Genomic DNA, 26,937 nt, shown 5'->3' on the forward strand with positions numbered 1-26,937 from the left:
TAGGTGGAAGACAAGTGCATGGGAAGGTGCACTGAACTGCTCAGCCACGTCAAGGGTGCACTGAGCGTCAGTGCTTGGTTTGATCAGTCTTTTTATGCTGACAGACTCCCTTTAATTATGAATCATTTTTATCCTTACTAAATTCACATGTGATTGTTCATCTTTATTGATTGCAGGGAGACATCGGAAGTATCGGTAACACAGGGGCAACAGGAGAGCCAGGAGTCCGGGTAAGTTCATTCCCAGGGTGCACTGCTACATCAGACTTTCTGTTAGCAAGCACAAAGCGGACTACAATTACCATGTTTGCTTGGCTTTCTGGGTATAATCCATCTCGGGCTACTGTTTTCATAGCGGTACTCACAGATTTACCAATGGGGGCCCACTTGTTGGCCTATCTCCAGTCATTGAGACTACAGCCAGAGCAGCCTTACCACTGGCAGAAGTATCTCCGTGGGATCTTGCTGCCAGCTCCTTGGTGGGGGGCACTTTTTTATTTCTCTATATCACATTGTTTAGTGGGTTGATGATTGTCGCACAATTAATACATTTATGCCACTATGGCAATTTTAAACTTTTTTTTTCTCCTTTGAAAATAAAACAGGGAGGACCAGGTCCTGCTGGGGAAGATGGTGTTCAAGGAAAAGATGGCCCAAAGGTAACAGCCACTTCTGAGATCATGGGCTCCTCACTAATTGCCTGAGCTCACTCTAGTGGACCCCACCAATGACCCCACCAATCGACAGACACTAATGTGCCATCTGGCTAACTAAAGTCATATCACTTTTGTAAATTTCCAGTAACTAGAGATGAGTGAATCGATTAGCTGAACCTGGTCCAGCGGGTAGATCAGTATTCTGCGGCCGCTAAGCGGGAGCCCTATGAACCCTATGGACAACTCCGGCTCCTCTGTTGATTAGCCGGCCTGTGACGTTTTGTGTGTGTCACACCGCAACAATGACGTCCCGCCAGGCCGGATAATCAAATGGGGAAAAAGCCATGCCGGCAGGTAGGGGGAGGTTCATGGGGCTCCTGTTCAGTGGCTGCTAGACCAGGCTCCTGCCATTTTATTTGCTCATCTCTACCAGTAACCATTATTATATATGTCTTTTATTCTGCTAAAATGTTCCTAATTTTTATATAAAAATGTTTTTTGAAGGGTGAACCGGGTGATCCTGGACTTCAAGGAGAGAACGGAGAAAAGTCGGATGGAGGAATACCAGGCGTCCAGGGATCTGGCGGAGAACCAGGCAGATTGGGATTACCGGTATGTTCCCTTTATTTCTATATCTATGCATAGAAATGTGTTTTCAGTGACATAACGGATCATAACAAATGGAATTTGTGAAGGGAAGGTCCGCCGCTGAACAATATTTTATCATTGTTTTTTTTTTTTTTCATTTAAATTCGTGAAATTCTGAAGATGATTCATGTCTGTTTTTGGCTTCAGAGCTTCATTTCTCTGATACAGGTTTGCACATTACCTGCATAGGATAAGCTTTACAGGATACAATTTTGTCCGCCTGCAGTCGTCACCACTAGGGGGAGCTCACTGCATACTGGTTATACGTAGAACTCAATAAGAAAGTAGTATGCGGTAAGCTCCCCCTAGTGGTCACGGCAGAAAGTATTCTATTTGTATGTAGGGAGCTTGGAGCTTTGTAGCAGAAAAACAGAGCTTTGACAACTATCAAGATATTTTGTGATTGTTGGACCTGGTGGAAAAGTGCTTTTATCATATAGATTAAGTTTCAGGAAAGTAAGCTCTTGTTTCATAATCAGAGCTGGAACTTGTATTAAATAAGCCTGTCCTTGACTCCATTTTTTTTTTACTGTGGATAGCTTATCACTAAAGAGCAGCCATTTTTTGTTAAATATATTGCATACAATAGTCATTAGTGTTTGCTTTACCTAACAGGGACCGGAGGGCAAACAAGGAAATCCAGGCCACAGGGGCCGTCCTGGCAAGAAGGTGAGACCCCCTTAACATGGCACAACGCCAACTCCTCATACTACACACCTGAAACAGAGTCTTTAGGTATCCCACATACATTTTAAAGGGACTGCTCTAAAAACAACATTTATATCTTATCCTCAGGATACATGAAAATGTCTGAACACTGGGGGTCCCTCAGCTGGACCCCTCAGCAAATAACCGTGGGACTGACTGTGAATGTGAAGGTTTCTTGGCCCTGTCAGTTCCTGTAGAAAGTGAATGGAGCAGTAGGCACGCATGATCGTCGCTCTGTGTAAAAAGGAAAAATGGGTCCCCCATTCTCTTAATTGGTGGGGGATGATTATACTTTATCATATATTTATCACCTATTGTGCACAGGTGATTAATGCTGATTATGGGCCACCCTTTTAAATGTTTTTGGGCCACCCCTTTAAATGCCTTTATGGAATATGTCGGCAGGTTTTTGCTATGTAATCTGAAGACAGCATTAGTTAGTGGTTAAAACACAGACTTCAGAGATGCCTCTCTTATGAAGCTCCAAGGTTTTGTTTGCTAACCATGATTGTTTTAGCACCAGTAGCTTATCATTGCTGTGATTAGCTGATCACCTGAGCCCTGGTCTGACACACCCCCTCCTTTGATAGGCACCTAACTGTCTATGGACTTTGTATATGGAGAGCCTGGTGAGGGCGGGGTCAGCAGTGGTGGGGGCGGAGTTAGCTTTCTCAGCTCTGCTTCATGCTAAATCTAAAAGCTCTGATTGTGTGAGAACGGCTGCACCCAGTGATCTAAGTGATACATCATTGGATTCAGCTTCTCTTTGCCTACATCAGACTGCTCAGATGAGGAAGCGAAAACCTGCTGACAGATTCCCTTTAAGTGAGATTCTATTAGCACTGCATTGTAAGATTTTGTTGTGGGTTTCATTACATTTAACAGGAGGAATAGCAAGTCACTAAGGATCCCATATCCAGTGAATGGAGTCCATTGGTTGCTGTTTGGACCACTTTGATGGATATGGCTTCTATTATAAACAGAAACCATGATGCCAGTGTGGACATGGCCTCAAACAGGTTCATTCAAGAACAACATACTGTATATTGCCTATTCACAGGGTAAATGATTGCAGGGAGCCTGTCTGCTGGCACTCTCAGAAAGGGGGTCCCTTTTCCCCTAAGCGAATGAAGACATAGAGCCGATTCATTGTTTGCTGTCTTTATGAAGTCACTTTTTTCTTTTTTTGTCATGTAATAGTCGTTGTCGTTTTCTTCACCAAATTCTTAAATATGGCACACATGGTTCATGAATTTTGCACAAAATTAAAAACGCATAAAATTTTCAGGTGTACTTAAAATCCTTCCAGGAGTGAGAAAGGGGGAACTGGAGGACATTTGTGACTTTTTAAAAATTGGATCTGAGGAATAGTTAGTGCACATACATGACTACTGCTTCCATTGACACACATGTACCACTCCGTCCACATGGGAGAGGGACATTAGACCACCATTCTTGTGATAAATGAGGGTCACAGCAGTTAGGCCCCCAGTGATCAAACATTTGTCTTGTAGGGTTCAATTGTCTCCTTAGTACTTTTATACTTTCACTGTGTAGTAATGAGTCCGTCACATAGGGACTATTAGACATTGACCAGCACACACACTGGACATGCCACCGTATGACTGTAAGGTGCCCCAGCGAGGTAGTCGTGGGCGAGCTGTAGCCCCCTCTCGCTCTGGCACCCTTCAGACAATACGTGTCCTCCCTCTGAAGTGTGGCTGTGTATGTGGTGCTCTTCACTTACTTCAAGCCATCCGATCGCGCCTGTCTCCAGGCATTTCTCTTCTGGGACCAGGGCAGCAATAAATTCAGAGGACACGAGGTTCTTAATCAGAACTTGGACTTTACTTGGGGAAGAGGAATATGTACAATATTTACAGGCAGATATAATGGATAAGGCCCGACAGGTTATCATCTCTCTCACAGGCGCTGGTAACTCCTTCAGCCCTGGTTCCCTCTTTAAGTGAAGCATCTCTGTGGCTCTAATCTCTAGCCCAAGAGAGACTCTTCTGGATCCAATATCTCTCCCCCATGTCTTAGCCTGGAGTCCTATTTGTCTTCTTCTGCTTCCTGCAGACTAGAAGTGCCCCGGGTTCTCACTACCTCTGATGAGCTTCTCCGGCCGGCTAACAGGACTCTTGCTCTTGCGTAGGGGGACTGTAACACTAGTGATCCCACTGTCTGAGGGTATGGGGCTCCCGTCTACCCTAGCAGCCACTATAGTCAGGCTGCCTGAACAATTCACTGTCCAATCTCTTACTGAAGAATCACTTCCTGGTTCTGGAAACTAAACAGAGATTTTCCTAATGTGCCCACCCTCAGTGAGCTGTCATCACACAGAATTAACTCATCACTGCCTGTAACACTGCTAGCAGACTCAACCTGACATCTGCACCCAGGACAGTGGCATCTTGTGGCTGTTTTCAGATACTGCAGCCCACAAGGAATTATGCCAGGAACAAGCTCTATGTCACTCAAGGCTTGATCAGGGCACTAAGTTCCCCCTCTACTCTACTGACTGGACCACTAAAGCTAACCCCTTAGCTTGGTCTACCAACAGTTCAGAGAGGTCTGACTTCAGGAACACTTCCTTTAACTATCTCAGTGCCAAGGGAAGGCTACGCCCTTCCCCACTATTACATTCCCCGACACTTTAATGTTGGTAGTCCCCGACCACACTAAACAATCAACACAGATCAGCAGCTATGACATTATATCACATTACTAAATTTACTAAAACATTTTAGTATACGACTGGTCCTGAAAAACGTCTTCTTGAATGGGAGACCGGCCCTTCTCGGTTAAGGGCCCCGGAACAGCAACTCAGGACAGTCCATTATCAACTTTTCAAAACTTTCTCAGGAGTACCAGTCCTTCTTGGTAAGGACCCTGGAAACACAGTGTCCATGTCCATATTTTTAAGACAGGCCAACACCTCAATAGCCCCCAATCTCCTTCAAGGGCTGCATTCTGAGGCACACAGTCACAGGTAACACCCTGTGAGTCTCTTTCTTCTTGGCCCTAGCGGGGGTCACCGGTTCTTCCCGCTAGGCTGCAAGTCTCTTAGATTTGGAGGATATCCATCCTCAAGGTGTGCCTCAGCATTTTAAATTCCAGCAGAAAAAGGCGCAACAAAAATAAAAATAAAAAGTAAAAACAAAAACAGCAGCTCTCTTGGGCACACAACTTTAGTGCTGCTTAAGGCCTTCCTGGCCTGGGAGGTAGGGGAACAGTCCTCCATTTTTCTCTCCAACCTAATTCAACATGGGGCACTTCGCCCCCATTGGGAAACAGTCCCAGAATCAGGACCACAGCTGGTGGGTCCTAGTAGAAGAAAAGGTGAAAGGTTAACGGACCTTTTAGCCAGCTCACTTCTTCCGGGCCTCCTTCCGTTCCTTCATGAAGGTGGCCCATGCTGCAGAGGAAGGTGGCTTCTTCCGCCTCCAAGGCTGATCGGGGTACTTAGTAGGCCCAGGGTCCTCGTCCGAGGATGTAGCACTGCCACAGCCGACCTGGGTAGGGCCGTAGCTGGTCACTGTAAAGCTGTGGATGACATTACTGGTGCCAGCTTGAATTTCCCCGACAGCTCTCTCAGCCCCTCCTGGGTATTGTGGCGCCGACTCCTCCTCTGGCACCTCACTAGGGAAATCAGCTTCCTTGCCACTTGCGAGATCTTCCTCTTCCTCGCTCACAATCTACCCCCACTGCCGCCTCCTAGGCTCCTCTGCTGGCGGAGCACTGGCCTTAGGTGGGGGCAGAAAGCCTTTAGGGGCTTCCTTAGCCCAGCGCTGCTTAGCCTCCCTCTTGGCCCTCCTTCTGAAGACCTCTTCGTCCTTTTCCAGGAGATCTTTCCATTCATACGGTCGGGTGAGCGCAGCCGCGTACCACCCTCCGGAACATTCACACTTGACGAAGTGGACAATGTCCCCCACACGTAGGTTGTGGAGACCGTCGGGCAGGTAGTCACGCTTGATGACCTCACGGGTGACAAATACCTCGTCCCCGGTCCACTCTTCCTCCAGGAACCCGTACCCCTCACGGATGTGGAACTCGAGGACTCGCCCCCGAGTCTGGGACGCCTCCACCGACTCTCTCCGTGCCGCATTGGACCCTTCCAGCCAGCCTCTGAGGAAGGTGTCGGTCCATCGCCGCTGCTCTCGTGGCGTCATCGGGGGGTTGCGGGTAGTCCACTTCAGACTCCCGAGCTCGGCGTAACGCTTCGCCGAGGGGGTGTTGATGGCCTCCACTGCCAGCTGCCAAAAACTCTCTTGCGGGGCCCTCTTCCTGGGAGGCCTCGCCTCCGCACCACCCCCTGTCGCCTTGGAAGCTGTCGCGGCAGGCGAAACCGGCCGCTGGGGTATAGGCTGCTCACCTCCGTCAGGCTCCTCTGCAGCTGTTGCTCCGGCCCCACCAGAATGTTCTCCACCCTCGGCTGAGGGGGACGGGTCTCCCGGCATCCGGCTTCAGCACCACACGCGGGACTCATGGATAAGCAGGCCCAGCTCCGGTTCGGGCCTAGTGGACCACTGGGGGTAAAAACTCACAGGCGGCATCCAAGAGCGAGCGACTCTAACCTGCAGCCCCTGGGGTACTCAGCACCAGCATCTCTTCCTCAGCGCGCACTCCGGACAGGTCGTCCGATCCTCCGTTTGCCATTCTCTCGGAGCGTCCAATGCAGCACCTCCTTCCTCTCACGTGCCGGACAGAAAATGGCGCCAGTCGCTTACCGGTGACGCGCGTCTTGCGCGTCCCACTCCGCCTCTTCCTGGGCCGGCCTTCTGACGCGACCGCCGCGTCACTCATCACTCTCGGCAGCTCTGCCTTCAGCCACGCCCCTTCTCTGTGCGCGCTGATACTCACGGGGCCGGACTTCACTTTACGCCGCGCCCTCTTCCTCACTGGACGTCCCATCCTGGGACGCATCTTCACTGCTGGGCCCATCCTTCTTTGGGCCGGAACTCGTAGGGGCTGGACATCTTTTCGCGCTCTCCGGCGCCGTCCACTCCCACGATTGGCGGTTCTTCTCCCAGACTTTACCGCCATTGTCACCATCTTGGAATCCATGCTTCGGGCCGCCATCTTGGGCTGCATGCCTTCCAACACTTTCTCCTCAGTGTTCTGCGTCGGCTCTTCCCCGCTTTCTTCATGCGAGGAGCTCGCATCCTGCCGACTATGCCAAATGTAAGGTGCCCCAGCGAGGTAGTCGTGGGCGAGCTGTAGCCCCCTCTCGCTCTGGCACCCTACAGACAATACGTGTCCTCCCTCTGAAGTGTGGCTGTGTATGTGGTGCTCTTCACTTACTTCAAGCCATCCGATCGCGGCTGTCTCCAGGCATTTCTCTTCTGGGACCAGGGCAGCAATAAATTCAGAGGACACGAGGTTCTTAACCAGAACTTGGACTTTACTTGGGGAAGAGGAATATGTACAATATTTACAGGCCAATATAATGGATAAGGCCCGACAGGTTATCATCTCTCTCACAGGCACTGGTAACTCCTTCAGCCCTGGTTCCCTCTTTAAGTGAAGCATCTCTGTGGCTCTAATCTCTAGCCCAAGAGAGACTCTTCTGGATCCAATATCTCTCCCCCACGTCTTAGCCTGGAGTCCTATTTGTCTTCTTCTGCTTCCTGCAGACTAGAAGTGCCCCGGGTTCTCACTACCTCTGATGAGCTTCTCCGGCCGGCTAACAGGACTCTTGCTCTTGCGTAGGGGGACTGTAACACTAGTGATCCCACTGTCTGAGGGTATGGGGCTCCCGTCTACCCTAGCAGCCACTATAGTCAGGCTGCCTGAACAATTCACTGTCCAATCTCTTACTGAAGAATCACTTCCTGGTTCTGGAAACTAAACAGAGATTTTCCTAATGTGCCCACCCTCAGTGAGCTGTCATCACACAGAATTAACTCATCACTGCCTGTAACACTGCTAGCAGACTCAACCTGACATCTGCACCCAGGACAGTGGCATCTTGTGGCTGTTTTCAGATACTGCAGCCCACAAGGAATTATGCCAGGAACAAGCTCTATGTCACTCAAGGCTTGATCAGGGCACTAAGTTCCCCCTCTACTCTACTGACTGGACCACTAAAGCTAACCCCTTAGCTTGGTCTACCAACAGTTCAGAGAGGTCTGACTTCAGGAACACTTCCTTTAACTATCTCAGTGCCAAGGGAAGGCTACGCCCTTCCCCACTATTACATGACCACAACCATATATTAATTATTCCATAGGTGCTGTCCTGAAACACATTCAGATTTATATTAGGTTTGAGAGTCCAGAATGATCTAATTATTTTTTTCATCTTATTAGATTTCCACATGTCAATGTCTAAGAAATCTAAATGTATTGTAAAACCTCCCCCCCAAAAAAACTAATTTTGGTAATGTCCCCTATAGGGAGACAAAGGTCAGACTGGGCCGGTTGGAGAGATTGGAAGCATCGGTGACAGAGGAATGTCGGGAGAATCAGGACCGAAAGGATCGCGGGGCACGAGAGGACCACTGGTGGGTATAGCTGAATGTAGATGAAATCAAAGCACCATCTTCGCGTCATCAGATGTAACAGCACAACAGAGAACAAAAAGCAACATAAAACCGCCAGTGTTTGTGTCTACGGTATAAACTCCGTGTTTAGATCAAAGGACGGTAATTACGAGAGCCAAGACATTCCTCCTTATAATTCCAGGGGGCAAAACTCCGAGAATTGTTCTTATCTCACCACATAGTCACGCAGGAAGATGTCGTATTTACTTCAAGTGGGATAAATAAAGCAAGACTATAATCAGATGCCCAATTATCAAGAACACAACAAGGCAGGAAGCTTTGTGCCATATGTAAAGTAATTGTGACTTGCTTGTATTTGGACAGGGGCATTTAGGAGCCATGGGACCAGAAGGAGAGCCTGGGATCCCAGGATATGGGGTAAGAAGTTTGACCATTTTTTTTTAATTTAATTTGTTGTTGTTATTGTTGTTGTTTTTATGTTGCTTCTGTTTTAATGGTAAGGTGATAGAAATGGGGGAGTTCTACATAAAAAGTCCTGAAACAGGGGTGTCTCTCTGTTTTATGGCAGCTCCTCTCATCTGTCTGCCAAATATCTCCTCGTGGGAGAAATGTTAACCAATTATCCCCAATTCTGATCCTTCAGCTTCCAGGATATTAAGCTGTGGTGCTTTTAGCAAATTGTGTTTTCCCTAGAGAACATAAAACACCACAGTATAGGTGATAAATGTGTGATCGTTGGGGGTCTGATACCTGGGACCCCTACTGGTTATAAGAACGGGGATACCAAAGTTCCCTGTGTCAATGGCATAGTAGTGAGCATGTGCAACCACCGCTCCGCCACACATGCTCACTACCTCTCCATTCACAAAATGGACTTTGCCCCAATCTTTTCTTTGTAGGGACTGGTTGTGGTCTCAGCCGTCAAAATAATTGACTCTCCAACACTGGCCCAAAAATAAATATATCCTGGTATTGTGGAAGACATAAGATAAAACCCTGGCCTAGGAGCACCACACATTCTCCTTGGATAAGAGAACATGTGCCAAGCGTGCTTTTACATGGAACCATAAATTGACGTAAGCAGCAAGTCCTTAATGTTTGCAACACTTGCATTAATGAACAATGATCTTTCTTTTTCTTCTTTTCATTGTGATCACATATAAGATTGATTGTTTTTCTCCTGAAATGCTGAGGTTTGTATCACTGATGACTATCAGATGCCCGTTTACATGAGAGTATGTCCGGCTGACAAATGGTAACTTTTAGGTCATAATAAAAGACGTGATCAAGAGAAATGAGAAAACTATTGCTGATTGCTCAATTATACTGGAAATGATCAGATTCATTCGATCAGGCCTTTAACTTCTTCACAACATGCGGTGTAATGTGTATGGGACATGGAGATTACGGCTGTTTTACATAAACAACAGCAGGAAAATGCCGGAATAACGATTTAATTGCCGCTGTCAGTGGCATTTAAAGAAGCACTGCCATCATTATCCTCTTAATATATTGCAGTCATCATATTATATAGCACTGTGTACTTACAATTGCTCATTTTGCTACCCAGCTAATTCCTCTCTTTTCGCTGCTCTATGTAAAAAACGGAAGTCTCTTGTCCCTGCATTTATCATCCCCTTCTTCACCCCCTGACCCAGCTGCTCCCTCCTCCCCCTATCAGGTACTTTTGCCTTGACTCATGACTTATACAGGGAAAATTGACCTCCTGTTTCTACATAGAGCTAAGAAGGATTCAGCTGGTCTATTTTTAATCACATGATGTCAAGTAATGGAAAAGTGAAAAAATGCAGGGAGAAGAGACTTCCTGGTTAACATAGAGCAGAAAAAAAAAGAAGAATTAATTGGGTAGAAAGGCAAAATGAGCAATTGTTAGTGCACAGTGTTATATAATATGATGACTGCAATATATTAAGAGGATAAAAACTTTGATGGGAGAAGGAGTGCTTCTTTAAATAAAACGATCACTGATGCACCATCTCTGTCCTCCTGTGAATCCTAGCCTGTGGCTGAGCATCATAAGAAAATATCATTTTAACTACATACTGCAATACTATGGTATTGCATTAATATGGTAAAACCAATCAAATGATCATACAGTGGGTACAGAAAGTATTTAGACCCCTTTACATTTTTCACTCCTTGTTTCATTGCAGCCATTTGGTAAATTCTAAAAAGTTCATTTTTTTCTCATTAAAGTACACTCTGCGCCCCATCCTGACTGAAAAAAACAGAAATGTAGAAATTTTTGCAAATTTATTAAAAAAGAAAAACTGAAATATCACATGGTCATAAGTATTCAGACCCTTTGCTCAGTATTGAGTAGAAGCACCCTTTTGAGCTAGTACAGCCATGAGACTTCTTGGGAATGATGCAACAAGTTTTTCACACCTGGATTTGGGGATCCTCTGCCATTCTTCCTTGCAGATCCTCTCCAGTTCCGTCAGGTTGGATGGTGAATGTTGGTGGACAGCCATTTTCAGGTCTCTCCAGAGATGCTCAATTGGGTTTAGGTCAGGGCTCTGGCTGGGCCAGTCAAGAATGGTCACAGAGTTGTTCTGAAGCCACTCCTTTGTTAATTTAGCTGTGTTCTTAGGGTCATTGTCTTGTTGGAAGGTGAACCTTCGGCCAAGCCTGAGGTCCAGAGCACTCTGGAAGAGGTTTTCATCCAGGATATCTCTGTACTTGGCCGCATTCATGTTTCCTTCAATTGCAACCAGTCGTCCTGTCCCTGCAGCTGAAAAACACCCCCATTGCATAATGCTGCCACCACCATGTTTCACTGTTGGGATTGTATTGGGTAGGGTGATGAGCAGTGCCTGTTTTTTTCCACACATACCACTTAGAATTATCACCAAAAAGTTCTATCTTCGTCTCATCAGACCAGAGAATCTTATTTCTCATAGTCTGAGTCCTTCATGTGTTTTTTCAGCAAACTTTATGCGGGCTTTCATAAGTCTTGCACTGAGGAGAGGCTTCCGTCGGGCCACTCTGCCATAAAGGCCCGACTGGTGGAGGGCTGCAGTGATAGTTGACTTTGTGGAACTTTCTCCCATCTCCCTACTGCATCTTTGGAGCTCAGCCACAGTGATCTTGGGGTTCTTCTTCACCTCTCTCACCTAGGCTCTTCTCCCACGATTGCTCAGTTTGGCTGGACGGCCAGGTCTAGGAAGACTTCTGGTCAAACTTCTTCCATTTAAGAATTATGGAGGCCACTGTGCTCTTAGGAACCTTGAGTAATGCAGAAATACTTTTGTAACCTTGGCCAGATCTGTGCCTTGCCACAATTCTGTCTCTGAGCTTCTTGGGCAGTTCCTTTGCGCTCATGATTCTCATTTGGTCTGACATGCACTGTGAGCTGTGAGGTCTTATATAGACAGGTGTGTGCCTTTCCAAATCAAGTCCTATCAGTTTAATTAAACAGAGCTGGACTCCAATGAAGGAGTAGAACCATCTCAAGGAGGATCACAATGAAATAGACAGCATGTGACTTAAATATGAGTGTCTGAGCAAAGGGTCTGAATACTTATGACCATGTGATATTTCAGTTTTTCTTTTTTAATAAATTTGCAAAAATTTCTACATTTCTGTTTTTTTTTCAGTCAAGATGGGGTGCAGAGTGTACTTTAATGAGAAAAGGCTGCAATGAAACAAAAAGTGAAAAATTTAAAGGGGTCTGAATACTTTCCGTACCCACTATAAAGAAAAAAAAGTGTTTTTTCAGCTCACCATTAGATGAATTCCTGTGGCTTTGGGTGTGGACTCCAGGATGGTGCTCGGATAAAGCGGCTGTGGTAATCAACAAAAAACAGGGATCCAGCAACAGACATCCAAATGAAAATCTGAATATGTGTTAAAACTTCATGTTTATTAGAATTCCTTTAACCCCTTAACAACATTGGACGTACTAACATGCGTCTGTGCCCTGGGACTTAAGAGCCAGACCCGTATTAGTACGTCATGGCGATCGCGCGCGCATACAGGCTGTGCGGGCGCGATCGCCGCCGGGTGTCAGCTGATTGTCTCAGCTGACACCCAGTACTATGTGCAGGGAGCGGTCCTGCACCGCTCCCAGCACATTAACCCCCGCGATGTTGCGATCGAAGTCGATCACAGCATTGCGGTGGCAAGGGGAGGTGATCGCAGATACTCACCTCCTCTTCCGGCTTCCAGCGCTGTCTGCCGTGGCTTCCAGGATGTTGCCATGACGACCCGATGTCGTCATGACAACATCCGGGTCACCAGACAGCAGGAAGATTTTTTGGACATGCGCAGTGCATCTCCAAGCAATCTTCTCCCTGTCCAGCGCTGACAGCCTGCATGGCACAGGGATGGTGCTGCATTCCTGTGCCATGCAGGCGATCAGAGAAAAAAAAGTGAAAGTCCCATAGTGGGACAAAGTAATAAAGTATAAAAACTATCAGAAAGTGAAAAAAAAAAATAAAAATAAATTGTAAAAATATAAAAAAAAAATAAAAAAAATAATCCACCAAAAATAAAAATAAAATGTACCCATCAAGAAATATTATTATAAAAAAAAACAATAAAAATACACATATTTGGTATCGCCGCGTCCGGAACAACCTGACCTATAAAATTGTCCCACTAGTTAACCCCTTCAGTGAACACAGTAAAAAATAAAAATAAAAAACGAAGCAAAAAACAATACTTTATCACCATACCGCCAAACAAAAAATGGAATAACACGCGATCAAAAAGACGAATATAAATAAAAATGGTACCGCTGAAAACGTCATCTCGTCCCGCAAAAAACAAGCAGCCATACAGCTCCATCAGCCGAAAAAGAAAAAAGTTATAGCTCTCAGAATAAAGCTATGCTAAAAAATATTTTTTTCTATAAAATTGCTTTTATGTAAAAGTGCAAAGCATAGAAAAACGATATAAATGTGGTACCACTGTAAACGTACTGACGCGAAGAATAAAGCTGCCTTATCAATTTTACCACATGCGGAACAGAATAAAAAAAAAAAAAAAAATTCCTGAATTGTTGGTTTTAGTTTATTCTGCCTCCCAAAAATCGGAATAGAAAGCGATCAAAAAATGTCACGTGCCTGAAAATGGCACCAATAACAACGTCAACTCATCCCGCAAAAAACAAGCCGTCACATGACTGTCTGCCAAAATCTGGAAAAATTATAGCTCTCAAAATATGGCGATGCAAAAACTAGATTTTACAAAAAATGCGTCTTTTAGTGTGTGACAGCTGTCAGTCATAAAAACCCCATATGATTCTGGTATCGCTGTAATCGCACCGACCCAAAGAATAAAGTCGTCTAATCACTTATACCGCACGAGGAACGGCGTAAAAAATAAACTCTCGGGTCCGCTAACAATTTGAGCCGACAATTTGTTAGCAGATACCATGTTGCATTTGGAGAGTCCCTGTGTGCCCAAACATTGGAGCTCCCCCACAAGTGATCCCATTTTGGAAACTAGACCTCCCAAGGCACCTATCTAGATGCATAGTGAGCACTTGGAACCCCCAGGTGCTTCACAAATTGATTCATAAAAATGAAAAAGTGTTTTTTTTTTCACTTTTTCATTTTTACGAATCAATTAGTGAGCACCTTGAGGGGTGCAGTTTTTAGAATGGTGTCACTTTTGGGTATTTTCTGTCATAAAGACCTCTCAAAGTGACTTCAAATGTGATGTGGTCCCTAAAAAAAATGGTTTTGTAAATTTTGTTGGAAAAATGAGAAATCGCTGGTCAACTTTTAACCCTTATAGCTCCCTAACAAAAAAAAATTTTGGTTCCAAAATTGTGCTGATGTAAAGTAGACATGTGGGAAATGTTATTTATTAACTCTTTTGTGTGATATATCTCTCTGATTTAAGGGCATAAAAATTCAAATTTTGAAAATTGCAAAATTTTCAAAATTTTCGCCAAATTTCCGTTTTTTTCACAAATAAACGCAAGTGATATCGAAGAAATTTTACCACAGTCATGAAGTACAATATGTCACAAAAAAACAGTCTCAGAATCAGGGGGATCCGTTGAAGCTTTCCAGAGTAATTACCTCATAAAGTGACAGTGGTCAGAATTGTAAAAATTGGCCTGGTCATTAACGTGCAAACCACCCTCGGGGGTAAAGGGGTTAAAATCATGCTGTTAAAATTGTAGATCCAGGGGATTACGCGTTTCGAACAAAAATGTCCTTAGTCATAGCATGACTAAGGACATTTTTGTTCGAAACGTGTAATCCCCTGGATCTACAGATTTTCATTTGGATGTCTGTTGCTGGATCCCAGTTTTTTGTTGATTTCCATACCCACTGTATGTACAAGTCTCCTAAAGGGACTAAAAGATAAAGTAACACATTTTAAAAAAAGTTTTTAAAAATATGAAAAAACAAACAAAAAAACTTTGAATCATTTTGTTCTTCTCCTTTAAAAATAAAAAAACAAAAAAATAATAATAAATAATAATAAATGTGGCATTGCTGCATTTGTTAAGTCGATCGTTTTTAAGAGAAAAAATAATGCTAAGAATTTCAGTTTTTTGGTCGCTGCTGCTCTGCCGAAAAATGGAATAAAGCTATCAAAACGTCATATGTATCCCAAAATTCTATCAATAAAAATGTGAGCACAACACACAAAAAACAAGTCCTCACACAGCTCCATCAACCAAAAAATCAAATGTTATCAAAAAATAGCGACATAAACAATTTTTTTTTTAATCTACAAATTTCCAATTTTTTTTCTGCCACTTAAATAAAAAAAAAAACTGGTGCAAAAGCTTTGATGAGTTGGCCCCCTTTGTCTTTAACCTATTTTGTGATTTTTTAGTTAGTAACATGTTGTAAGAATTGTGCAAAAAAAAAAAAATCAGGCATTCATAAAACGACTCTGGACAGGGCTGGAGTACATTTGTGCAAAAAAATAACTACCTTTTGGAAATATGCAAATGCTGAATCAGGCAAAAATATCTGGAAACTCCAAAATCCCTCCACACTGGCAAACTAAAAACAAAGGGACACACATATAAAAAAGAGATTAAGAAGAATTAGGCACAAATAAAAAACAGGCGTAAACACCAAAAACCAGACCAAAAAAAAAAAGCGCAAATGCAATAATGAATCGGATCCTTAGACCTTCTACATCTGCACTCCACAGATGATAAATAGATTATGATAAAATTTGGATCTCTTATTAATGCCCTGTCCTGACACAGAAGGCTCACCATTATAGAAATTTCTTCATAATCATATTAGTCAAATTTGCAGACTGAAAGAGGGAAAACTAGTCAAATTGAAAAACATCGATGAAGTGTAGGAAAAATTGCAGAATTCATGGAGTGTCCCAGATATATAGGTCTGTACCCAATGCCAGGCAGGGGTGCCGAAGGCCCACCAGTAACATTGATTCTGGTGGACCACTGTTCAGCTACATGCAAATATTACATTACCCTCATTCACACATTTGCCTATGTTTATATATAATAATAAATGGGGAAGTTTTATAAATTAATGTTGAGATGATGCTCTTGTCTGTACATAGTGAAACAAATCTATTGTGCCAACTACTTCTCATTTAGGTGGAGAGCCTATTCCTACTCATCGTTATTGTCACCCATGAAGTTTAAGTACATAATGTGGAATATCTCCTGAAAAAGATGAATCAAGTGAAACAGTTTTTTTGTATAGAGACTCGTGTTAAATACAAAAGAGCAAATGAGAAACAATAATCTAAAACAAAAAACAATGGGAGGGAAAAATAGAAAAACCTAAAGCTTGCTGTGACACTGGTATTGGCACCTTTATATTAATTTAGTATGGAAACACATTTTGACTCACCTGTGTTAAATCACAAAAGAGATTCACTTGTGATTAATTATCCGTGCCCATGTGACATGAATTAGCCAATAAATGATGACTTCAGTGTTTTAAAATGTCACATGGTAGGCCCTGTTCCTTTGTCACAATGGTGAAGAAAGAGGAGCTGTCTGAGGACATCTGAACTGCTATTATTAGCAAACACAAGACTTCCCAAGTGTATAATGCCATCTCCAAAGACCTTGGTATCCCAGTTTCAACAGTGCGCAATGTTATTAAGAAGCATGGAACTGTCAAGAACCTCCCTGGACGTGGGGGAAAGAAGAAAATTGGCAAGAGATGTCTTCAAAGGTTGGTGCAAATGGTGGAAAAAGCATGACGTCAAACATCCAAAGACCTGAAGGCCTACCTGGAACAGTCTGGGGTCATGGTTTCAACAAGTACCATACGCCGCACACTAAATCTAGCAGAGCTTTATGGGTGAAGGCCAAGGAAGAAACCATTGCTGAAAAAAAAAAAACATAAAAAGGAACGACTGATCTTTGCCAAAGAGTACCTTGACAAACCACAATCTTTCTGGGAAAATGTTCTGTGGACAGATGAAACAAAAATAGAGCTTTTTGTCAATGCAAAGCAACAGTTTGTTTACAAATGGCGCAATTAAGCTTATAAGGGAAAGAACATCTTACCAACAGTTAAGCATGGTGGAGGATCCATAATGCTGTGGGGTTGCTTTGCTGCGTCTGGTACTGGAAGCCTTGACCATATGACAGGAATCATGAAATCCGAGAATTATTAAGAGATTTTAGAGTGAAATGTTCTACCCAGTGTAAGAAAACTTAGTTTGAGTCAAAAATCATGGGTCCCTCAGAAAGACAATGACCCAAAGCACACATCCAAAAGTACAAAGGAATGGTTGAAAAAGGAAAAATGGCCAGCAATGAGTCCTGACCTCAATCCCATTGAAAATCTTCAGGGTGAGCTGAAATCTGCCATTGGGAAAAAGAACCCTGACAACATTCAACAACTTGAACAAACTGCAAAGGAAGAGTGGGAGAAAATTTTAGCTGAGAAGTGAAAGAAGCTTATAGACGGCTGCATGAAACGTTTGGAGGCTGTCTGCAGTGCCAAAGGTTGTGCAACCAAGTATTAATTAGGGGGGCCTATATTGCTGCACATGCTGTTTATTCTGTTTCTTCTTTGAAATTGCAACATGGAAGTTAAAAAACAATGTTTCATTGTTGCATTACTTTGGACCACTAATTCAAAAATCCTGAGGATATAACTTTGGTACATTTCCATTTATTTCTGAAGATATTGTACAGTCTATGAAAAAAATGAAGGGTTGCCAATAACGATGAGCAGGACTGTACATGGGGGCCCTCCGGAGGATTCTCCTGTTCTCCTGTGGGCCAGTCCAAGCCTGCCTGTACCTATGAGGTTTACCAGCTTTTGTACAGGGGTTATTTTTTTTTCAGTTGGCCTGCAATTGACAATGAGAAAAATATTACAACTTCCGCTATCTCTTTTTGCTTAAATTTCTTATATCTCAGTACTTTATGGTAATATATACTTAGAAGCTATATTTATTTCTGTTCAGGGCCATCAAGGGCAGCCAGGACCCCCTGGACCACCTGGACCTAAAGGAGAAAAGGTAACACAGTTGTATAATTTCAGAAGTCATGGCATGTTTGTGCCTTTGCAACATAAGTAATAGTATAAATCACCAGTGATAATACCTCTGCCTTGGAGTTCGGGCTTATGGACACAATACACTAGAATTTGGATTTATGTTAGGGTCTGATCCGAGGTCTATTGTATTAGTTCTGTTGGACAAGTAGCCTGGTGGTCTTTGCTAAGAGGTTAGTAGTTTACATCTTATTTTTCTGATCTCTTCACTGCACCACTAACTTGGAGTAGTAAATCTGATCAGATGAGAAATGATTTTGTTATTCCTCTCTGTGACAATGGTGGAAGACATCGGCCATTCTGGCATTTTTGCCATTTTCCTTAGTGGATCACATATGGCATAACTGAGCATGTTAGCTGTGTCCAGCATGTGCATCTTTAAAAGGAATGGGTCATCAGGGGTTCATTTCCCTATCTACATTATATATATATATATATACACAGTTGTGCTCAAAAGTTTACATACCCTGTCAGAATTTTTCCTTTCTTGGCCTTGTTTCAGAGAATATGATTGATAACAAAAAAACTTTTTCTCCACTCATGTTTACTGGTTGGGTGAAGCCATTTATTGTCAAACTACTGTGTTTTCTCTTTTTAAATCTTAATGACAGCCAAAAACATCCAAATGACCCTGATCAAAAGTTCACATACTTTTTTTTTGATTATTTGATCCCTTGCTGGTTTTGCCCACTGACAAAGACATGAACAGTCTATAATTTTAAGGGTAGGTTAATTTTAACATTGAGAGATAGAATATCCCCCCAAAAAATAAAGAAAATCACGTTGTATAAATTGGATACATTTATTTGCATTTTGCAGTGAGAAATAAGTATTTGATCCCTCTGGCAAACAACACTTAATACTTGGTGGCAAAACCTTTGTTGGCAAGCACAGCAGTCAGACGTTTTTTGTAGTTGATGATGAGGTTTGCACACATGTCAGGAGGAATTTTGGTCCACTCCTCTTTGCAGATCATCTCTAAATCGTTCAGATTTTGAGGCTGTCGCTTGGCAACTCGGAGCTTCAACTCCCTTCATAAGTTTTCTATGGGATTAAAGTCTGGAGACTGGCTAGGCCACTCCATGACCTTAATGTGCTTCTTTTTGAGCCACTCCTTTGTTGCCTTGGCTATCATGTTTTGGGTCATTGTCTTGCTGGAAGACCCAGCCACGACCCATTTTTAATGTCCTGGCGGAGGGAAGGAGGTTGTCACTCAGGATTTTACAGTACATGGCTCCATCCATTCTCTCATTGATGCAGTGAATTAGTCCTGTGCACTTAGCAGAGAAATACCCCCAAAACATAATGTTTCCACCTCCATGCTTGACAGTGGGGATGGTGTTCTTTGAGTCATAGGCAGCATTTCTCTTCCTCCAAACACGGCAAGTTGAGTTAATGGCAAAGAGCTCAATTTTTGTCTCATCTGACCACAGCACCTTCTCCCAATAACTCACAGAATCATCCAGGTGTTCATTGGTAAACTTCAGACGGGCCTGCACATGTCCCTTCTTGAGCAGGGGGACCTTGCGGGCACAGCAGGATTTTAAACCTTTAAGGCGTAATGTGTTACCAATGGTTTTCTTGGTGACTGTGGTCCCAGCTGCCTTGAGATCATTAACAAGTTCCCCCCGTGTAGTTTTAGGCTGATCTCTCACCTTCCTCATGATCAAGGATACCCCACGAGGTGAGATTTTGCATGGTGCCCGAGATCGATGTCGATTGACAGTCATTTTGTATTTCTTCCATTTTCTTACTATTGCACCAACAGTTGTCTCCTTCTCACCCAGCGTCTTACTTATGGTTTTGTAGCCCATTCCAGCTTTGTGCAGGTCTATGATCTTGTCCCTGACATCCTTGAAAGCTCTTTGGTCTTGCCCATGTTGTAGAGGTTAGAATGTGACTGATTAATTGCGTCTGTGGACAGGGGTCTTTTATACGGGTGACTATGTAAGACAGCTGTCTTTAATGCAGGTAACGAGTTGATTAGGAGCGTCTAACTGGTCTGTAGGAGCCAGAACTCATAATGGTTTGTAGGGGATCAAATACTTATTTCTCACTGCAAAATGCAAATACATTTATCTAATTTCTATAATGTGATTTTCTTGATTTTTTGGGGATATTCTATGTCTCAATGTTAAAATTAACCTACCCTTAAAATTATAGACTGTTCATGTCTTTGTCAGTGGGCAAACTTACAAAAACAGCAAGGGATTAAATAATTATTTCCTTCACTGTATATAATATCGGAACAGTTTTTTCAAGTTACTTTTCAAAATAAGCTATTCGGTGAGTATAAATGAGGAATAACACCATTTCTGGCAATTGTTTGACTTGTATTCTGCATATTTCACCAGTTTTCCTCTCTCCAGGCTCTATTTCTACTATATTAACAACAAAGTTCCGCACTTGGAATCCTGAAAATTGTTACTGGTTATTAAACTCAATTCACATTAACACACCTACTCTTCTCAAATGGGACACAAGTCCCTCGAGAAAAGAAAACGAGTATTTAAACCTTAAAAAATCAATATTTTATTAAGACAGCATTAAAACATGGTAAAACAAATCACAGTGCTTCACATATAAGAACGGGCTTATATATATATACACAACCACTGTTGCTATGGATATGGAGTTGCAAATTTGCAGTATACTACTCACAAATGCAACCGTATTGCTTATTCAAAGATATAAATGAAATTAAACATAGTAGTGCCAATAAAATTATCTATCTTTGTAAAGCCATGGTCGCTAGTGGAAGGAATGTTATAAAATATTGTGCAAAAAGATGCAGGAAAAAGCCCATAAGCAAATGCTGAGCAGTGTAGCTGTGAATCCAGCCCTGGGATAAGCTAGCTAGCTTAAATTAACCTATATACATACATTTGGTCATTGCCTTTTTGAGGCTTGGCCCTGATTTCTGGCAGTGGGCAAAGCAACAGTCTATGTGTCTTATGGAGCAGTATATACAGGTGCATCTCACTAAATTAGAATATCATCAAAAAGTTACCGTAATTTATTTCAGTTCTTCAATACAAAAAGTGAAACTCCTATATTATATAGAGTCATTACACACAGAGTGATCTATTTCACGTGTTTATTTCTGTTAATGTTGATGATTATGGCTTACAGCCAATGAAAACACAAAAGTCATTATCTCAGTAAATTAGAATACTTTATAACAACAGCTTGAAAAATGTTTTTAAAATCCGAAATGTTGTCATACTGAAATGTATGTTCAGTAAATGCCCTCAATACTTGATCGGGGCCCCTTTTGCATCAATTACTGCATCAATGCGGCGTGGCATGGAGGCGATCAGCCTGTGGCCCTGCTGAGCTGTTATGGAAGCCCAGGTTGCTTTGATAGCAGCCTTCAGCTCGTCTGCATTGTTGGGTCTGGTGTCTCTCATCTTCCTCTTGACAATACCCCATAGATTCTCTATAATAGATTCTCTATGGGGTTAAGGTCAGGCGAGTTTGCTGCCAATCAAGCACAGTGATACTGTTGTTTGTTAACCAGGTCTTGGCACTTTTGGCAGTGTGGACAGGGGCCAAGTCCTGCTGGAGAATGACATTTCCATCTCCAAAAAGCTTGTCGGCAGAGGGAAGCATGAAGTGCTCTAAAATTTCCTGGTAGACGGCTGCGCTGACTTTGGTGTTGATAAAACACAGTGGACCTACACCAGCAGATGACATGGCTCCCCAAACCATCACTGATTGTGGACACTTCACACTAGACCTCCAGCAGCTTGGATTGTGGCCTCTCCACTCTTCCTCCAGACTCTGGGACCTTGATTTCCAAATGAAAATTGGAACTCTGGGACCTTGTGGAGTGTGTCAATGACTGCCTTCTGGACATCTGTCAAGTCAGCAGTCTTCCCATGATTGTGGAGCCTACTGAAACAGACTAAGAGACCTTTTTAAACGCTTAGGAAGCTTTTGCAGGTGTTTTTTGTTCATTATTTTAATTTACTGAGGTAATGACTTTTGCGTTGTCATTGGCTGTAAGCCATAATCATCAACATCAACAGAAATAAACACTTGAAATAGATCACTCTGTTTGTAATGACTATATAATATATGAGTTTCACTTTTTGTATTGAAAAACTGAAATAAATTAACTTTTTGATGATATTCTAATTTAGTGAGATGCACCTGTAAGTGTAGAAGGTAATGTTGGGTGTTGTTATTCAATGGGTGTCCCCACAGATATGGTTAAATGGGGTAGCTATCCCACATGTAATTCATAAAAATTAGTAAATTGGAAGAGCCGGGCACTAGATAAGATTTTTACTTTCTGCATAAATGACAATACCTACAGTGGCATGTAAACGTTTGGACACCCCTGGTCAAAATTACTGTTATTGTGAACAGTTAAGCAAGTTGAAGATAAAATGGTCTCTAAAAGGCCTAAAACTAAACCGTATTTTGCGGATTATAAGACGCACACCCCCCCCCAAATTTGGGAGGAAAAAGGGTGTGCATCTTATAATGCGAACTTACGGTTTTACCTGTGGGGTGCAGCGTCGGATCGGGGTCCCAGAGGTTGGTGGCGGCTGTGGCGGTAGCGGGGCGATGCTGCGGGCCCCGGTGGTGGCGGGGCGATGCTGCGGACCCGTCCTCAGAAGCCGGCGGTGAGCGGAGGAAAGGCTCCCTATACCGTACATAGCGCTGTGCTTCTATAAAATGGCCGCCGGAGCATGCGCAGATTGAGATCTCGATCTGCGCATGCTCCAGCGGCCATTTTACCGAAGCACAGCGCTATGTACGGGATAGGGAGCCTTTCCTCCGCTCACCGCCGGCTTCTGAGGACGGGGCCGCAGCATTGCCCCGCCTCCACTGGGGCTCGCAGCATCGCCCCGCTGCCACCACCAACCTCCGCTGACTTCTGAGAACGGGGCCCGCAGCATCGCCCGGCTCCTGCCTCCGCCGCCAATTTCTGGTATATGTGACCCCTGCTCCACCACCGCTGCCACCCAGGTGAAAAGGATTCTAAGGCGCACCATTTTATTTAAAAAAAAACATTTTTTCCTATTTTGCACCCCAAAATTTGGGGTGCGTCTTATAATCCGGTGTGTCTTATAATCCGCAAAATATGGTATATACTGTATATATTGTAATTTTTTTACATTTTAAAAATTACAAAAAGAAAAATGGGCCGATGCAAAACTTTCAGCACCCTGCATGGTTATTACCTAGTAGCACCCCCTTTTTTGCAAGTATCACAGCTTGTAAACGTTTTTTTGTAGCCAGATAAGAGTCTTTCAATTCTTGTTTGAGGGATTTTCATCCATTCTTCCTTGGAGAAGTCTTCCAGTTCTGTGAGATTCCTGGGTCTTCTTGCCTGCACTGCTATTTTGAGGTCTAACCACAGATTTTCAATGATGTTCAGATCAGGGGACTGTGAGGGCCAATGTAAAACCTTCAGCTTGTGCCTTTTGAGGTAGTCCATTGTGGATTTTGACGTGTGTTTAGGATCATTATCCATTTGTAGAAGCCATCCTCTTCATCCTCTCTTCACCTTCAGCTTTTTTACAGATGGGTTTATGTTTGCATCAAGAATTTGTTGAACTTTCATTGAATCCATTCTTCTCTCTACCCATGAAATGTTCCCCGTGCCATTGGCTGCAACACAACCTCAAAGCATGATTGATCCACCCCCATGCTTAATGGTTGGCGAGATGTTCTTTTTCCTAATTCTGTGCCCTTTTTTCTCCACACATACCTTTGATCATTGTGGCCAAAGAGTTTTATTTTAACCTCATCGATCCACAGGACTTGTTTCCAACATGCATCAGGCTTGTTTAGATGTTCTTTTGCAGACTTCTGATGCTGAATTTTATAGTGAGGACGCAGGAGAGGTTTTTTTCTGATGACTCTTCCATGAAGGCTGTGATTATGCAGGTGTCTCTGAACAGTAGAACAATGTACCACAACTCCAGAGTCTGCTAAATCTTTCTGAAGGTCTTTTGCAGTCAAGCAGGGGTTCTGATTTGTCTCTCTAGAAATCCTACAAGCTGCTCTCATCTTTTTATAGCCTTCTTCTGCTTTGTGGGCCTCCACCATTTCCATTTTCAGGCTACGGCCCCACGGTCAGTATTCAGTCAGTATTTTTTCTCAGGAGTGGGAACCAAAACCAGGAGTGGAACAATCAGAGAAAAGGTGTAATAGAAACAAGTCACCAATTCTGCATTTATCACCCACTCCTGGTTTTGGCTTCCACTCCTGAGAAAAAATACTGACCGAATACTGATAGTGGGGCCATGGCCTCAGAGTGCTAGCCTAACAGGCTAATTAAGGTCTGAAACGTTATCTGCGCACACAAATCTCCAAGGCTGCCCAAACTTTTGCATTGGCCCATTTTCCTTCTTTGTAATTTTTAAAATGCAAAAAATGACTATATATACAGTACAGACCAAAAGTTTGGACACACCTTCTCCTTTAAAGATTTTTCTGTATTTTCATGACTTTGAAAATTGTACATTCACACTGAAGGCATCAAAACTATGAATTACCACATGTGGAATGATATACTTAACAATAAAGTGTGAAACAACTGAAAATATGTCTTATATTCTAGGTTCTTCAAAGTAGCCACCTTTTGCTTTGATGACTGCATTGCACACTCTTGGCATTCTCTTGATGAGCTCCAAGAGGTAGTCACCGGAAATGGTCTTCCAACAATCTTGATGGAGTTCCCAGAGATGCTTTGCACTTGTTGGCCCTTTTGCCTTCACTCTGCGGTCCAGCTCACCCCAAACCATCTCGATAAGGTTCAGGTCTGGTGACTGTGGAGGCCAGGTCACCCCATCACTCTCGTTCTTGGTCAAATAGCCCTTACACAGCCTGGAGGTCTATTTGGGGTCATTGTCCTGTTGAAAAATAAATGACTGTCCAACTAAACGCAAACCGAATGGAATAGCATGCCGCTGCAAGATGCTGTGGTAGCCATTCTGGTTCAGTATGCCTTCAATTTTGAATAAATCCCCAACAGTGTCACCAGCAAAGCACCCCCACACTATCACACCTCCTCCTCCATGCTTCATGGTGGGAACCAGGCATGTAGAGTCCATCCGTTCACCTTTTCTGCGTCGCACAAAGACAGGGTGGTTGAAACTAAAAATCTCAAATTTGGACTCATCAGACCAAAGCACAGATTTCCACTGGTCTAATGTCCAATCCTTGTGTTCTTTAGCCCAAACAAGTCTACTGCTAAGGACTGGCAACAAGCAGAAGAGTTTCCTAGCAGCTATTTTACCATGAAGGCCTGCTGCACAAAGTCTCCTCTTAGCAGTTGTTGTAAAGATGTGTCTGCTGCTAGAACTCTGTGTGGTATTGACCTGGTCTCTAATCTGAGCTGCTGTTAACCTGCGATTTCTGAGGCTGGTGACTCGGATAAACTTATCCTCAGAAGCAGAGGTGACTCTTGGTCTTCATTTCCTGGGGCGGTCCTCATGTGAGCCAGTTTCTTTGTAGCGCTTGATGGTTTTTGCAACTGCACTTGGGGACACTTTCAAAGTTTGCCCAATTTTTCAGACTGACTGACCTTCATTTCTTAAAGTAATGATGGCCACTCCTTTTTCTTTACTTAGCTGCTTTTTTCTTGCCATAATACAAATTCTAACAGTCTATTCAGTAGGACTATCAGCTGTGTATCCACTAGACTTCTGCACAACACAACTGATGGTCCCAACCCCATTTATAAGGCAAGAAATCCCACTTATTAAACCTGACAGGGCACACCTGTGAAGTGAAAACCATTTCTGGTGACTACCTCTTGAAGCTCATCAAGAGAATGCCAAGAGTGTGCAAAGCAGTCATCAAAGCAAAAGGTGGCTACTTTGAAGAACCTACTGTAGAATATAAGACCTATTTTCAGTTGTTTCACACTTTTTTGTTAAGTATATAATTCCACATGTGTTAATTCATAGTTTTGATGCCTTCAGTGTGAATGTACAATTTTCATGGTCATGAAAATACAGAAAAATCTTTAAATGAGAAGGTGTGTTTAAACTTTTGGTCTGTACTGTATATATCTAATTTATTTATGTATTTTTTGCCTAAAATACAAAGGAATTGTGTTATCTTTAACCTTAGGCCTTTTAGAGATTATTTCATCTTCAACTTGCTTAACTGTTCACAATAACAGTAATTTTGACCAGGGGTGGCCAAACTTTCACATGCCACTGTAAATGCAATGTCACTTGGTGTAAAAAAAATATATAGCTTAGCCCATTTCTTTGGCTTTTCCAAGACAATACAGGATTTTTTGTAGATTTTTTTTAAGTAAAAAAAGAAAAAATGAAAAAAGTAATACATTTTAGTAAAAAGTGTATTTTTGCATTGCAGGGTTATCCCGGAGAAGACAATACTGTAATTGGACCACAGGGATCCCCAGGTGAACCAGTAGGTTTTTCCCTAAAGCATTTTTGTTTCAGGAGCTATATCCTCTTCTGTTAGGCTTCTATGGTATAGGTTTATAGTCATCACTGGGTTGTACATTTGATCATTCAGATTTCGTTATGATAAGCTTTTAAGATGCTAATTAAATGCACAATTACAAAATATGTGCAGTGCTGGAGTCACCATCCTACAAGAATCACTGACATAATGTCTTAGGTCACTGTACATTAGAGTAGGCAGCCATAGAGAACTGGGAAACGTACACGTTCTGTTCACAGGTAAAGTTGGACAAAAAGTTTTACAGGACCCTATGGACACTGCTTGTTGGGACCTGAGCAAACCTCCTCCGAGCTGCCAGCATCCCTGGCGCCTCTACAGATTAGTTGGCCTGGCACAACGTCATGCGTGTGTTTTGCTGCCCCTACCTATCAGTAGAGGCGCCGCAGATGCCGGCAGATAAGAAGAGGATCGCACGGCTCTAACCAACGTGGCCCCTGTACTAGGTTTTTGCACATCTT

The 26,937-nt window shown here is 43.0% G+C and overlaps 1 protein-coding gene across 2 annotated transcripts in view; it reads left to right on the forward strand.

The window, feature by feature from the left end:
- COL24A1 (collagen type XXIV alpha 1 chain) overlaps nucleotides 1-26,937 on the forward strand; it is a 322,172-nt gene that overhangs the window by 263,704 nt on the left and 31,531 nt on the right. For both annotated transcript variants that reach the window (XM_073643550.1, XM_073643551.1), the window contains exons 35-42: nucleotides 177-230; nucleotides 605-658; nucleotides 1,160-1,267; nucleotides 1,919-1,972; nucleotides 8,409-8,516; nucleotides 8,880-8,933; nucleotides 17,928-17,981; nucleotides 26,366-26,422. In XM_073643550.1, coding sequence (XP_073499651.1) covers nucleotides 177-230; nucleotides 605-658; nucleotides 1,160-1,267; nucleotides 1,919-1,972; nucleotides 8,409-8,516; nucleotides 8,880-8,933; nucleotides 17,928-17,981; nucleotides 26,366-26,422 — 543 coding nt within the window. The remainder of the gene's footprint in view (nucleotides 1-176; nucleotides 231-604; nucleotides 659-1,159; nucleotides 1,268-1,918; nucleotides 1,973-8,408; nucleotides 8,517-8,879; nucleotides 8,934-17,927; nucleotides 17,982-26,365; nucleotides 26,423-26,937) is intronic.

Source organism: Phyllobates terribilis, unplaced genomic scaffold (genome assembly GCF_046119375.1).
Source record: "Phyllobates terribilis strain yellow unplaced genomic scaffold, ASM4611937v1 Scaffold_8__6_contigs__length_399053987, whole genome shotgun sequence".
Taxonomy (NCBI): Eukaryota; Metazoa; Chordata; class Amphibia; order Anura; family Dendrobatidae; genus Phyllobates; species Phyllobates terribilis.